The 16,555-nt window shown below is 40.8% G+C and overlaps 1 protein-coding gene across 2 annotated transcripts; it reads left to right on the top strand.

The window, feature by feature from the left end:
- The first annotated feature begins 2,353 nt into the window (after positions 1–2,353).
- On the top strand, positions 2,354–16,196 carry inka2 (inka box actin regulator 2). 2 transcript variants are annotated; one of them, XM_034082146.2, is made up of 2 exons: positions 2,354–2,741; positions 12,752–16,196. In XM_034082146.2, the coding sequence occupies exons 1-2, from the start codon at positions 2,670–2,672 to the stop codon at positions 13,976–13,978; spliced, it is 1,299 nt and encodes a 432-aa protein (XP_033938037.1). In that variant the 5' UTR covers positions 2,354–2,669; the 3' UTR covers positions 13,979–16,196. The 2 variants fall into 2 exon arrangements, with proteins under 2 accessions (XP_033938037.1, XP_033938038.1); XM_034082147.1 differs by lacking the exon at positions 2,354–2,741 and adding an exon at positions 11,479–11,562.
- The last annotated feature ends 359 nt before the right edge of the window (positions 16,197–16,555 follow it).

Genomic DNA, 16,555 nt, shown 5'->3' with positions numbered 1-16,555 from the left:
ATGATAATATAAAGACATGATCGCATGACAGTTAAGGAGACTGATGTGGTTTTATTATTTAACAGTTAAGGAATGGCACTTACATTACATTAAGACATCGCATGAGCAGTGGCTGGTCCCGTTTGGAAACATGAAAGCATGTCATCTTCTCTTTAATTACCACTGCTACACTACAGAGAGGTGACAAAACACTAAGACATAATCTTCTTTCTTGTAGTAAGACTATTAATAGAGCTTATGAATAATGTATATGAACTTTAAACAGGGCGGACTTATCCTGAAGTCACAATTACCCCAAGTTCACACTGATTGACTCTGGCTGGTGACACAGCCATTACTTTGTAATAACTCCAGATTTAGAATTTGAATACAAATCTAATTTAACGCTCAATGACCTGATTCACAGAAGCGATTTATGGGCCATGCACAGATCACATACCGAGCAGCATCATGTCCACAAAGGAATGTAACTTGCAATTTTTCTAAGAAAGGTGGAAGTCCAACAGGGCTCTTTGAAACACAAGTAAAACACTTAATTGAAGGGGAAATCCTCTCATAATAATAATAATAATAATAATACATTTTATTTTTAGGCGCCTTTCATGACACCCAAGGACACCGTACAATTTAAAAATAAAAAAAATAACTAAATAAAAAATAAATAAGATAAAAGCTAATAGGCAACAGAACAAGATAAAACACAAACAGGAAATCATGGAGGAGACAGTCAAGTGGACACAAATGAAACATAATGGGGAGCACTACAGTGAGTAAGCAGATTTGAACAGGTGGGTTTTTAATTGGGATTTGAATATGGTGATTGTGTCTGACTGTATAATACATAGTGCAGCTGTAGAATGTCTTTAGTTTCCTATCTCACAATATCGTTTGGTATGTTGATGAAACAAGGCAGAATATCATTTTCCATTCTTTAGGTTTAATCTCCAACAACCAAAACACTGCAGTGCTTGTGTGTATGATAAAAACAGCACAACATTTACATTTCAAGTTTAGTTTTAATAGTTTGTTGTCTTTACTCAGTAGTTTGATTTACTTTTGAGGGTTAGGGTTACGACAATAAAAAATTGAAGATAACCAATCAGGTCATACTTCACAAACCGGATGATATGATAAGAGTGTAATATAAGTGCGGATGTAAAGACTGCTGCTGCTGCTGCTGTGGACTGTGTGTTTCAGTGCTGAGTGATCCGAGGAGACACTTCCTTTTCCAGTATGCATGCATGCTGACAGCTGGGAGGAAGTGGCCACATGCAGGAGAAGCAGCTGCAGGTTGGAGGTCACATTTGATCTGCAAATGTTCCGAATCATAAAGCAACCCGCTCAACGATAAACTCGACCCGTATCATCATCCACACACTGATTAAGATAGAAAGCACAGCATCGTCACACTCAAATGGACGGCTTATAATCAAGTTGTGTAGTGTATGAGATACATTTATGTCTGCAGATAATTAATGCAGTTCCTAGGCTGCAGTCAAAGTAAGCAGAGTATAAATATGTTATTTAAAATGAACACAGCTGAGATAGCCTTCTGTATGTGTTGGTAAGAAATTAAATGCTGAACATGCTAAGGACATATAGAACAGAATATATTGCATTTTCCTTAATGTAAATAATGTAGTTGTTTGGACTATTAAGCAGTTTCTGCAAAATGTCTTTTCTCCCTCTTTCTGTTCAGCAACACAATCATGTCATAGTAAACCAAACCTCATATTGTTTCCTTGACGTCTTCTGATTTGAGGATATGTAAATGATTTTTATCTTTTTAGAGAAGTTACATCTATATTGTGAGAGTGATATACAACTTCCAGAATAGATCCTTACTTCCTTCCCTTGCTAATGAAGCATTATATCCGGGTCAGGCAACAAAAGCCTGAGCTCAGGTGTTTCCTGTGCGAGGCAGTGAAGGTGGCAGGAAACTGTCCCCATGGCTCCTTACATCACACATGTTTCTGTTGGACACTTCCTCCTCAAACTTCCTTTTCCAGTCTAAAGAGTTGTCACATTGGCTTCTAGTCTGCCAGTGTTATGGAATATAGATGTTAACTGTGTTCATGCTTTTTTTAGTAGCTTCAACTATCTGATCTTATTTCCAGATGTTTTTTGTCTCTCTTCATATCTCTTGGAAATCATTACAAGCTTCACTTGGCAAATCTAGACTACTCTTCCATAATAAATGACGGATTCTAGTTTGAATTTAGTCTGTCCTGAGAGGCTCGCTCATTGGAGGAAATTGGATGGGTAACATAAGAGCTCCTCTTGAATGGTGAAATAGCAGAGGGAAAAAAACCGACACACATACACACACACACACTCTCACAGCAGGCTGACAGTAGCCAAGCAGCAGCCACTGAGACGCACACACAGTCTGAGTCTGTTGATGAAGACACGAGAAGGACTTCTTTATCATTTTTTGGAGTAACGGTATTTTCGTTATCAGGACTTGTTTGTTTTTTTAACTACAGGATTCGCGTCATTAAGTGCCGCGCGCGCATTCCTCAGCAGGATTTGCGCATCTCCAATTGCATTTTGTTTTCTGCTCTCCGCGAGAGCGTTGTTTTAAATTCCCTGCCAGAGGAAAGCTCGCATAGTCATGCTCGAGAGGCGAGCAGCGAAGAGATTCATCTGAAATTCAAGTTTTTAAAAAAATGGAACCATCGCTCTCCAAACAAGAATGCAAAACCATGGACTCGTGTCTGAGGCGACTGAAGCAAGAACTGGTATGTTATGTTGTATACTTCTACTATTGCAGCCAGCTCTAAATTATGTTTTTTTTGTACTTTATTATTGTGCATATCAACCATGTAGTTTTGTATGTGGACTTGGAGCACTTAAGTGCGCTCCAAAGAAAAAATATATACACGTGTGCTCATTAGAAAAGATATAACAAAAGAACGTCATATGTGGCGTCATATTCTTTGCATAAAATGTGTCCGGAGTTGGACAAACCTCCGTTATACTGTAGTTTTTTGCTTCAGCTGGGGGTGCATGTGTATTTTTTAAATCGCAGTAATCTGTGTAGGCTTAAAGCTTTTAGCACACCAGAGGCATGTGTGGCATCTCCTCCTCTCTGTCCATGCATCTGGGACAGATGTTTTAATCTTAATGAGCTCAACACAGTTTCTCCTCTTCTCTCAAGGAGGAATGCTCTAGGATGGTTCATAAAATACATTGTTAAAAAATAAATACAAATGTGAGAATCATAATTGAGTGATCATTGGAAAATACACTGTCGATTCATGTTTGATTTCATTTAAAAGTGCTAAGGTCTTTAGTTTTCGGTTCCTTCATTGATAGGGTTTTCTGTTTTGATCTGTTAAATATCACTGTAAACAGAACATCTTAGGTTTTTAGAATGTTGATGAACAAAAAAATACACTTGAAGACCTCAGGGAAACAAAACATTTATTTAAAAAATAATCAATAGATTAACCACCAAAGAAAAAAATATTGATCAGTTGCAGCCCTACAATAGATTGCTGTAAGGTCCCGCTTTAAGTTAAACTGGAAGTCACAGTTAGTTTCATCACATTAATATGACCTAAATATGATCTCCTCCCCTCTGATAAACAATTGTGTTTGATGATGGAAAATCTAGAGAGCTATCTCCTACCTAAAAAACTAAATCAGTAAGCTGCACCCTCACACCCACATCATTTGGCAGTGATAAAATGTAGACCCATTTTCAAAAGGAGCCTTAACTGGCACAGATTTCATTTGGAATCATCTTCAAAGCAGACACAGATTTCTTTATTTATTTTAAACCCAGCCACTGGCCCACAGAAAAGCCTCGCATGGCAGCGTGTATTGCAACATGATCTGCTCTGTGACTTCTGTGAATTAACTTCTCCAAATTAGCCTCACGTCTGTGAAGTGGCACTTGAGGTTTCAGGGGAGTAGACGTGGTTGCCAGGAGGACATGTTGCGTTATAACTGCCATATCGCAGTTTTGTAACACAATAGAAAAAGGGTCTCGCCATGCCGGGGCTCAAACAGGGGAACAGAGAGCAGATGCCGGTTAAAAAGCTGTGGCAGTGTCTCCCTGCAAAGGGACCATGTGGGATGCAATCTGTTGTTCCGAAAAACGAGGGCTGTCTATGCCAAGGTTGTCACTTTTATTTCTACTTTGACGGATTTTCATCCACTGCCCACTGGAGAGCAATAAACCAGCTCCATCTGTAATGCAGAGAACACAAACATCTAACAATCGTAACCTGCTGCGTGCCGAGGAAAATCAGTATTCAATATCACTCAAAAGGACCGTTACAGTTGTTTTGCATGTTTTAATACATTACAAATCACATACCTTATCCATATCATGGTGCTGTGTTAAAGACATACCAGTTTCAGGAAGCCATTGGTTTCCATTACATGTTGTATTGTATGCAGACCAGTTGGCAGGTTGTTGAACGTACTTGAGATGTGTAATCCATCACACTCAATATCAAGTCTCTCTTCATTTAGGCAAAGATGCATCATGTGGTAATACAGCTTGATTGCAGATTGATATGAATGCACTACATTACCCATGCCACTTTAACGGACAATAATAAATGCAGACTTAATGTTCAGCGTAATAAGCAAATGCGCATTTTAGACCAGTTTAAATGATATTGCAGTTTCAGACTGTATTGCTAACTCATTTAACTTAATTATTCTGATTGATTGTTTGGATGGTGTCATGATTATTTAAAAGTGTTGTGAATCACCATAAATCCTATACGGCTGCATCAATCTCATCCCCACTTGTCATGTTTTTATGGCCTTTTGTCTGCCTCTATATGTCTTGCCCTTCAAAAGAATACAATGTCCTCTTTCTTAACCCCGTCTTCAAAAAGCCTGGAGCCATTAATGAGCACAAGACTAAATCTCCCTGAAACGCATAAAGATTTAGAGCTGATTTAAAGGTCCTGAACCGGGTCAAGTTTTCTAGGAAACTACCATTTCATTTTCATATCTTAATCAAAAGTTTGGACCATAATGGTTGCCAGGAATATGTGGAAATAAAAGCAAAGCCCTTAAACTGTACAGCATTCATTCAAAAAGGCTTACCAACTTTGTAAAGCACACGTTTTAATAACAACAGCATAGAGAAATGTTAGTATCAAATGATTGTTGAATTACAACTGTTACCTCCATCCCATTGACCCCAAATGCACCAGCAGCTCTAAAAGAAGCAGAGTGTCATACGAAAGTGTGAACACGGTCTCAGGGGTCGGAGGTCACTCTGTGTGGGGTAGTGTCAGGTCAAACTGCTACATTTGACCCCTCACCCGACAAGGTCTGGGGCTATTTCCCCTGACTGCTGACCACATCCAACATGCCAGAGATACTAAAGCTCAAAGCTGACAGGTGGCTTCTAAAAGGCAGAGTTGTATCACTGTTGTTCAGCTTTCTACCAACTGCAAACAGTTTGTCAACAAGCTGCTGTTGGCAACCATTTATTCCTATAAAAAGCCCTGCAAGGCTCCATAGAAATCCTGAGGATATAAGGGTAACAATGAAATGTTCTTAAGCTCCAGCATGCATGACTCATTATTCACACAACAGCCAAAGAGTCATGAAAAAGAACACACATAAGCCCTTCCTGACATGCCTTTGAGTCATCTTGTCTAAATGTAGGGTTCCCACCTGCATTTCAGACACGAAAGCATAAGTCAAACCGTTTGATGTCATCGCATCTGAAGCTGATTTCATATGCGTCATCCTCCTTTATCACTCTCACACCTGAGGCGCATTTCAAAACATGACATGGCTTGGAATTCGAAACCAAAGACAGCAAGCATGAGGTCATGAAATCTGAGAAAAACAAGAGTACAGTGTCGTCTGTAAAGCCTTTGTGCCACAAAGTTGCAAGACCTTTGTTACCCTTAGGGTGTGGGATCAGAAAAGTGCACACAACACAAAGAAGTGTACTGCTATAACTTTAAGCTTGTTTTTTCGGAGCCTCCCTCCTGGCTACTGTTCTCCAACCTGCCCTTCCTTCCCCTCGGCTAAAATTGGCCTTGCTATTGGTGGCAGCTGTGGGGTTTTGCATGAGTGATCATTGGATTTGAGATGGAACCGCTAACCTTTTTGCAAATCCTCTTTATCATTTTGAAACTGTGCTCTTCATCACATTTCAGTGGATATCACTCCTGAAGACATTTTGTTTCTTCCCTCCTTTGCTTTCATTTGAAGGAAAACTAGTGATTATTTCTCATGGGTGTTGCTCTGACTGAGGTCTAGGTCAACATTGTGTTCTCTCATGTAGTCGTGTCTTTGGGGGCTTCAAATTACATTTTATGTGATATTATTGCTTTGTCAGCAGCAAAAGGGAAATTGTATTTTTGGAACAGTTCTGCCACTAAGAGGACAATGTCTTGTAGAATGTAATAAAGCAGCAATCATTGATTTCTTATGGCCGCTTTGGGGCTGTGGAAGAAGCTGTGAACAGGAACCTGACAAATTATCGCTTTATAAACTTGTTTCAGTGAAAGCAATATTATTATTAAAACGTTGGAATTTATTAATAAATAAATAAATTGAAGCAGCCCTAAAACCTGACAAATGTAAGTTCAATATTCGCTATCTTTTAGCTGTGTCTTCAAATCTTGGGAAACATCTGTTTCTTCAGCTACTAAATGCTCCTTAATGTTCATCGGCTAGTCTTTAACTGTTTAGTGAAATCGACTGGAAAAAAATCAATGAAACGTTTAAAGTGAATCAAGGCGATAAAGTTGCACGCTTCAAAACTAAAACAATTAGCTGATAGAAAGCTAAAAGAAAACTCCAGATTTGGGATGTAATTCTCTGTGTTCATCAATAGATTACACAGTCATTCAATCAATTGGGAGTATACATATGAATTGGTGCAGGTTGGGCTCATTTACCCCTATTGTTTTTATAACACAGCACCTGTATACACTACAAACTTAAAGTTTCATATGCTCTGTATGCTCCACCGAGCAACTGTACATAAGCACTTTATGATGTGCATTATACAGTATATACCGCATTAATGGAGCCCCATTCACTCTTGATACATCTCTTAACTCAATGAGCTTGTAACTTCTGAACAAATAGCTACTTAATCAAGCTACTAAGAACGTGTTTTGATGCGAGACTAAGAGGAGGCAGAATCTGGAGTCCCTGCAAAATGAACACGTCACACTTGATGTCAAAACTGTGGGCAGGAGCAGCGGCTGCGCACGTTCACTGCCCACATGCTTTACAAGATGCTGACGTGAATTGCTGCGCTATCAAAGATCTGACTAATGATCATTGCTTTCACTGGAGATTTCAGCCAGCAAGACAACAGATTGGGTCCCAGAGTTTCTCAGCCAAAGATGATTATACAGATCCTAATCATCTTGTGAATCCCTCAGCAGCATCGCTTTATGTAATGGCGTAAATGAGCCGAAGCAGGAAACAAGCTATTTAACCACTTGCCATGTAGCCACTAAAGGGGTGAACTCAAATCAGATATTGTATCTACGCTTTTGCACTAACGACAGGTGCTATCTGTTCCTCGAGAGGTCTCTGAATATACAGAGGAGCCAGGACACTCATTCTGAAGAGTTGTTGCTGGGTTCTTTTAGTGCTGTGTTCATCAACAAATAAACTCCATTCAGCTTAATTGAACGGGAGTGAAGGCAGAAATCTGAGGAACAATTATTTCAAAATCTGTAGAAGAAAAACTAATATACATGCCGACTATTACTACTGTGAGAAGGAGAGAAAATGTTGATTTTGTAATTTGGTTGACAAGCCCTTATGTTGAGACCTATTATATAAGACCTGCAAAAGTAGATGATAATCACACAATGACACAATAATACAATTTGTGGTCCAAATGTGAATGTCTACCCTTAACGACCAATTTGTCTCGACATCATTCAAGAGTTATTTCTGTGCCACTCTCTTTTGTTGAACATCATTCACACTTCTTCCTGTCCTGAACGTGGCCCTGAGGACCAAGCAGGGTCACCGTGTACAGTAACCTTTTTTGTCAAAAGAGGCATTCATGGCCACGTTGCACAGTAAATCATTTCTTTCAGTGAGCGCTCCACCACAGCTTTTATTGCCCTTTTGATTGCAACCTCGGGGCTGTCCACAGCAGTGTGTGGCATGTCCAGCGGCTCGGGCACAGAGACCCTCTCTGTATCCCCCGGACAGAGACCCCATTTCTGTCCTTGACCCAAACAGCCCACCATTCATTTTTAATTAGGGGTGGACGTGGAGGGAGAGTGGAGTGAACTAGCTGCTGCTGGCCAGCTCCTTCTAAACAGGAAGACCTTTTGGGCCTGGTAACCTTGGCCTCTCTGCTTCCTCCCCCTCTAGCGAATCACAAATAACAACAACAGTGAATAGCCTGGATTTTATAGCCAGAACAGAGCGCTGATTTGTTTGTGAGTTCTGGTTTGTGTGTTTATTTCTCACCGGCAATCCAGTTAATGTGTGTCAGTGAACACAGCATTCAAACGTGCGTTTTAAAAGACACTAACTTCATTCAAGCGAGGCGTGTTTGGGCATGTGCGGATGTGTGAGCTCAGTATGTTTGCACAGCGAATATCTTTTTCCTTCCATTGCTGGAAGAGGTCATATCAAGGGAGCTATGAAGGCAGGGAGCTCAGTCTCAACAGACAGCATTGATTTATTTACACTTTGGTATTTCATTTGCTGGATTGCGTATTCAACGGACTCTCGATGCAGCTTCACACTGGAAGGATTGTGAAGTGAGAATATAAAAACAAGAACCATCAATAAATTCTTTTTAAAATTACAATTGCCAGATTTGTAATAAGCCTTTATGCAACATTAATTGAGAGACTGCTGGCCATTGTTCTTACACTTTGAAGCATTCAGCCTTTAATTGGCAATTATGTCTGGTTGGCTGGCATCACTGAAGCAAAAGAAGAAAAAGCAGCGGGGGGAAGGGGGGGAATCTGGACAGCGGCTGTTTGGCTTTCTTTTATTCAAACAGCTAATTTTCACTCTTTTAAAAATCATCTTTTTATAAAAATATACGCTTGATTAAATAAATGTCTTAAATGGTTTGGAGGCGTGAATTCAAAAGGAAGATTTAATAAGACTAGGTTAATGATGCCATTGTTTCTGGACAGGACAGATTTTCCCCGCAGCCCCAATTCCATCCGACTTCTCTTACTAAATAAGACAAGACAGACTTGTTCTCGTCATCTCCCTTTTTTCTTGAGAACACCTCAAGGTGCTTGTTTAGCTCCACATCTGCATCCTCCGTGTCTTTGTCTTCGTAAGGCCCTGAGCTGATTCACACATTAATACAGTGACTAACCTCAGGATGAACAACGTCTGTGTTCAAACTACAAACAAAATTGCAGCGGTACGTTATTTAAAAATCACTTCTCCTCATGAGCAACGACAGAATGAAGTTTGCAGAGGCTGACATATTTGGGACACAAAGTTCAGCCTTGAGCCTGGCATTGTAAAGGTTGAATAGTAAGGGGTTAGTTATACTGTTCTTGTGTTTGTTCCGCAGGGCACAATATGAATTATTAATGTAGCCTTAGAATAGAAAATCAAGTCAACAACTCTGTGTTCTTTAAATAACCAGGGGAAACGTCTGCGTCGCGGGAATAAGCGAGAAGTTGCATGTGAGCTTTAAATTAGGTTTTCTTTTGGTTAGCGTGTGCTAACAGGTGCAGCCCTTTTAGACTGCTTGAGAACGCTGTGCTTAGCAGGTAATATTTCAAAAACAGATTTAATGCATTTAAGTGGTGCAGATTTTACAGGCAGCTCAGTGTGCGGTAATCCCTCAGCTGATCCCTGCATACACTTTTCCAAATGCCACATGTCTTCCTCGAAGATGTAACGACAATACATAACTCCGCACATCATCTCGTCTTCAGACTTGTTGACCTTTGATGTGGAGCGTCATTATGCACTCTCTCCCACCTTCTCCCAGGGCACAGCCAATTACAGCTAATGAAGTCAGCCATATGTGGAAGACAAAAAGACAAGAGACAACCTGATTGTGCTAATTACATGTACCTTCGCTGCCTAATTTAGCGAGCCTTCAGGAAGCTCGGAGGCTTTTGTTCCCAGCATGTGCCTTGATAGGCTTATTATCTCATCTTAAAGGCTGTCTCCTCTCCCAGTGCACCTACTCAGCCATATGTTATTGATGATCAGAGTGTTTTAACCCTAGAGGTTTATGGTTAATGGTGCGGGGGTCCGGTACATTTCAAGATACAGACTATGTGAGGTGACCTTGAGTATATAGTGCTAAAGTAAATGAGCAGAAAGTGTATCAATAATCCTGATATACTTTAAAGTGATTTATAAAGTCAAATGTCCGGTACCAGCTTCTCAACTCTTTAATATTTCCTCATTTTTCTCCCTTTCTATAATGATGATTATGATTCAATTTGATTTAATGATTTAATTGATTTAATTTGATGATTTAAATGTATTTATTAGCCCAAATGTCAAGTTTTCGAAGTAAAAATCAGGGATTAAACAGAGTCATAAAGAATCATCCTTGAGAAAGATGGCTGACGGGTGCAATTGTGTTACAACGGCCCAAAACACTTCCATTATGAGAAATGCGCTGCAGTTTCAAAAACGATGCAAATAAAAAAAATACCAATGTGCCAAAACAAATGCAAATGAAGAAACATCTTTACATAACCTGACAACACATGCGCAGCATTTAAAAAACATTCACCAACTTGCGCATCTTTAACTAAAAGCATTGTGCAAAAGAAAAGTTTCTCCTAATGGAAGTATTTTGGGCCGTAACGTAACGCGTTTCCCTTTCAGCCACCGTACTTGAAGGACCATGAATTAATTTAATGGGAATCTTTAAAAAATGTGCAATACTTCATTCTGGAGAAAGAGGTGGACCGACAAACTGACAAACTGAAGTCATTTTGGCTAACAATCTTAAGAAAGATGTGTAATCTATTGGAATATACAATTTGATATATACCGAAAATGAAGCCCAAGAGATTTTGTTATCTATTACATGTATGTGTTTCCCAGAAAGCCCACATCCTGCAACAGTCCCTGCTCTCACGGTGCTTATAGGTTGCTCTGTTTATGATGCTGTACCGCCAGTTGTTATAGCAGCTACTTTTCCCAGCACAATCACTCCCTCAAGATTAAGTATCACAGGCTGGTGCTGTTACACCCCCTCCCTCACATACACCCCCCTCATGTGTTCTTATGGTGTCATCCATAATTAAATCCATCAACAGTTTTCTCTTCGACATCTCAACATATGGCTCGTCCGGCTGACTCTCACTCGCCATCTCCCCTCTCGCTCCTCTCATTGTCAGTCCGTTTCTGCCTGAGTGAGCCCACCCCCCTACCGTTTGAGGATTAAAGTCTAGATGGGCACGCTGATTGGCTGTCACGCTCAGCGGTGTCCCCCGATTGGAGAGAGATACATATAGAGGCAGTCAGACTGAACGTTAGAAAGGTGAGAGACAGTGACAGGCTGAAGGAGGTGCAGACTAACAACAACAGAGAGACAGACAGGGATAACTAAACCTCCTGCTTTGCGACACTTTATAGAAGGTAAGGTGTTGGTTTGGATATGTAGAGATGTATATTTGTTTTATAGCATCAGTCCTCAAAGTTTCTGTTTTTCACTATCAGATATTTGTTGCTGTTGTTGTCATAGAGGCCTGTATAATGTGCAATATACTAAATGTCATTTGTTCAGTTCACAGTCACTTATGTTGTTGTGGTTTAACTGACAGATTCTTACAAGTACGGTGGGAAAAAAGTTTGATCTTAGTATCTGCTGTAGGTGTGTCTTAGAAGTTTTTGAATCTTTTCCCACAGACTCCTGGCACAGTTTTATAATTCTTTGCATGCCTTCTCTCATCTTCAATTTTTTTTTTTTCTAATAATAGGAGGGTTCACTGCAGGTTTACTCTTCCAACAGTTGCCATATATGTTAACGTGAACATGTTCTGAGAGGAAGATAAACCTGTTGTTATATCAACAGAACGATGCAAAAGGTCTAGGTCAAATAATTCAAGCATACAAGTTTAGACATGGGTCAAGATGCTGCCTCTGGGCTTTCTGTCTGCCTTCAGGAGAAGACGGTTAGTGCAGATCACATGACTCTGGCTCTTAAACAGATGATAGCACAGAGAAAAGCAAAAGGGATAAAAGCAGAGTGTATAATTATGCTGCACGGAGATAAGTGAGAGTAAAGACAAAGAGCTCTTGGGAAGGAGCAAATATGGATTCAAGTACTGTAAATGGATGGAAACAAGATAAAAGAGTTCAAAGCTGAGAAAAGAATGGAAAGCTAGTCTATTTCACAGCTGTCATGTTTTGGATCCTGTCTCATACACAGGCCATATGGGACCCTGGCCTGTCATCCAAAACTAGGTCACATGACCCATAATTAAACAAGGTGCAGCCTGAAACATTCAAGAGTCTAACCGACACAGATAAAGAGCAGGACTCTTACTGTGATTCGTATTCATTAATGTCTATGTCTATGCCTTCGACACAGTTGAGGGTGTGTAATTGTGCTGTGCTGAGATTAATTATACATTTTTAAAAAGGAATTATGGGAATAGGGAATTATGAAATCTTTGATGGGTTACATGGGTCCTGCAGGAGGCTGAGGAGTTGAATGATTTGAATTGATGACCTACACAAGGCTTTTATCTGTTAAACTGAACTGGACCTTTCAGATGTTGTCGCTCATCTCTTCATTAATCTCCTTCTCTCTGTCTCCCTGTAGCTGTGCATGAAAGAAGCCGGAGATGGCCTCCACGAACAGATGAATTCAATGATGGGAGCCCTTCAGGAACTCAAGCTCCTTCAGGTTCAGACAGCGCTAGAAAACCTCGACATTTCAGGTCGGCCAATAAACCGAGGACTCCAACATTCAGCTTCCCCTGAAGCGTCAGCTACAGCAACTTCAACCTCGGGCAAGGATTGCGGGCGCTGCTTTGGCCAAACCACGCCCGAGGAGTCCAGCATGAGTCCGATGCCAAGTCCCTCGATGGGGAGCAGAAACACCTTCAGCCGAGATGACAGGAGTCTGTCTCGAATCAGAAGCAGCCTGGGAACCTCGTCTTCCTCTGCATCCAGCCTCGAGAGTGAGACTGAGGGAAGTGAACTAAGGGCCCGAAACGTTCGAAGTGAGAACGACCTTGAGTCCATACCCAAGAGGTGGTCAGGATATTCAGCCCCGCAGGTGGATTTCTATGGACCAATGGTGGGAAACCCTCCACCGGAGCCCTATGCTCAGCCACAGGCCCCCCCTCGGGCCCAGGCAGTGGACCTGCCTGGGATCCTGTACAGCCTGTCCAGAGAAGGCCCTTCATTGGACAGTGAATACTCCCAGGACAGCACAGAAGACGCCAGTGACTGGACTTCATCACTCATGAGTCGAAGCCGTAACCGCCAGCCTTTAGTGCTTGGCGATAACGTCTTCGCAGACCTCGTGGGCAACTGGCTTGACCTGCCGGAGGTGGAGAGGGAAGAGGGTGAAGAAGAGGAAAGAAGGAAGATTAGGGAGGCAGACGGAGCAGTTGACAGGCCGGACACTCCGGCTCACCCTCTACGCCTCAGCCGCTCGCAGGAGATCTGCAGGAAGTTCTCTTTTACCACAAACATCTTCAAGAAGTTCCTGCGCAGCGTCCGGCCCGACAGGGACAAGCTGCTCAAGGAGAGGCCGGGCTGGATGGCTCCTGAGCTGTCAGAGGGCGACCTCTTCAAAAGGCCAAAGAAAGTGGCTCCTAAAAGTTCAAAAGGCAGCTTCTATCTGCCCTTCTGGGCAAATGGAAAGCAGGGCAAAGGCCGGCCGTGCCATTTAGCTGAAGCCGAGAGAGACCACCAACACCATTTTTCCCAAGTCCACCAGCAGCCATTTGCCGGGATTTATTTAGACAAGAGACAGCCAGAGACTGGTCTGGAGAAAATGCAGCCCTTGTTTGACTACAACACAGCTGTGTGGGTCTGACAGTGAGGCTCGGACCTACAGACTGGCAGTGATGCCAAACTGAGGGAGCAACAGGTGCTGGGGGGGATTTTGGCGGTGCTGTAGTGCGAATGAATGAATGACTGAACAAGAGGCTTGGCCACAGTTATCTTCCAAAAATGAACAGATGAACTCTTCACCCAGAACGAGATTATCAGGGCAACATTTTATCTGACAATCCAAAAAACCTAAACCTTGTTTGCTGTGTGTGTTTCCAAGTGTGTGTGAGTGTGTGCTCTAGTGTGAGACAGCTTTAAAGAGAGACTTTTTTCACTTATGCTGCAAGTTTTGTATTATTCCAATTTATGGCTATTTGTGAGTGCATGTATGACTGGGTTTTTCTTATAATTTAAAAGACGGTACATTGAAATGGACATCTTTCTCAGAATGTCACCAACATTACAGATCTTCATATAATAATCCACAGACTTTTTACTGCTATGCTACAGGAATCTCATATCACAACTTCTTTGGATCTATGAATAGAAACACCAACTGTTAGATTGCATGGTTACAGTTTTTACAAGTGATGCTTCAAACAGCTGTTACTGAACGCACTGCCACTGAACACAGTCATAAGATCACGTTTGTTTCCAGCAGGCCTCGAGTGACTTGGAAACTCAGGTTTAACTGAACCCATCCTCATTCACCTTGCTCAGGGAATGAATGTTACCAGAATTTACTACAAGACACTGCTGCATATAAATGTATTTCAAATACAGTTTAGAGAAGTCTCATCTTGCCTAAAAAGACATAACAGCAATACAGTGCATGACTCGTTCCAATACTGCACATTAAACGTTGAGATTCCTCCCTCGCTATCAGCTAGGTTGTGGTCATGTTAGAAATATGGCCGGGCGATATATGGAAAATCTTAGAACATAATATAATTGATCAAATACATCAATATCGTGACTATAATGTTGTGTTGACCATTGATGCTTTCACACAGTATCAATACAATGACCATTTTTATAAATAATCATCAGTGACTATAATGACCAAATGGGTATTTGTAACACAGCCTTCAAAATCAGGATAAGGAAATACCATATCCAAAATGTAAGACGATATCTAGTATGATATTACGGAAATGATCCAAATATCAATATATTGCCCAGCCCTATTTATAAATGCTCGTTATTCTTCTCCGCTGTGTAGACATGGCACATGTTCAGTCAACCCAGAGAGAGGAGGGGGTAAAGATGGCAGAGCCAACATGGAGAACCGACTGACTGACTGCCATCTGGTACCCGTCGTTATGTAAAGCTCGTTCGCCACGGCCTCAAAGAAGATGCAAACGGGCCTGTTTAATCCCAAAGCTTTGAGGATGAACTGAATGTTGCCAACAGAGTTATATACTGTATATATTCACAAGTCATATGACTGTAACAGGGATGAGACAGTTAAAAGTCGAGGTAAAGACCCGTAACTCCATCACACAGGATCAATGTATACAGAGCATTGTACATATTTGTCATCAACCAAACAGCAGCAATAACGAACATTTAATGTAATATTCCCATCGCATGGTTATCATTATTCTGCATAAATATGTCACAGGAAGGTTACATTAAACAACCATGTGTATTTTACACAAAGTCATGAGTAAATATTGCAGGATATATTCTTTTGTATAATAAACTGATTCAGTGTTTTTCATTTCAAGCCGCCTCATAACCGTTTAAAACAAACTCCAGCTTCCTTTACAATTTCACAGAACCTTCAGGATTCCCCTCAGGATAATGGATGGCACTGCCCGCTCTGACTCTAAATACATTGTTTTATAGAGGACCACTGTTATGCAAGGACAATCTGATGCTCTAATTTATCATTATTATTTAAAAAGGTTGTTAATTTCACTCAGTTTAAAAAGGATCCCAGACCAATCAAGTTAGCCAGCAGGGATTAGGCCTGAGGTCTTTTGAGTGTGTTGGCCATTCGATCCATATGGTGTTGTCTCAGTATTCAGGTCAATTCACACACAACTGTACATTCAGAGGGTCCAACTCACACAGATGGTTTCTGCTGAGAAGTGTGAGGTGTCATATTACACAGATTGTGTATGTAAAAGTTACATTTATTACTTACTATTTACAGTTGTCTAAGTGTCATTTTCAGCACTGTTGTGGATATTTTTCATCAGGGTTCTGCGAACCTTCAGTAGTGATTTTGTGTCATGTGTCATGTGCACTGTAAAACTGTCACTGACTCTTTGTTAATTAAATCTGATTTCAGAAAGATTTGTTTTCCGTGTCTTACCTTTGAGTTTGTGTTTTCAATGGGTTTTCTCTCGTGATTCTTCAGGCAAAAGCTTGAAAAGGAAAATATGTCCTTACATTATCACATATATTTTAATAACGGGCTTGGCGATGGACTTTTCTGACTCTTTTCTACTGCTGTTAGGGTGTCAAGCGATCTTTTATTGAACATTTGCCAAGATGTTTAAACATTTTAAATTCAAACACATTATCACCACATTTTAAAAAGTACCACATGTACTTTTCATACATTCAGAACTTTGTATACAAAAAAGTTAATTAAACGGACTAAAAAGTA

This window comes from Pseudochaenichthys georgianus, chromosome 5, assembly GCF_902827115.2.
Source record: "Pseudochaenichthys georgianus chromosome 5, fPseGeo1.2, whole genome shotgun sequence".
Lineage (NCBI taxonomy): Eukaryota > Metazoa > Chordata > Actinopteri > Perciformes > Channichthyidae > Pseudochaenichthys > Pseudochaenichthys georgianus.
Note: the sequence above shows the minus strand (reverse complement) of the source record. Positions and strands in the feature narration are given on the sequence as shown.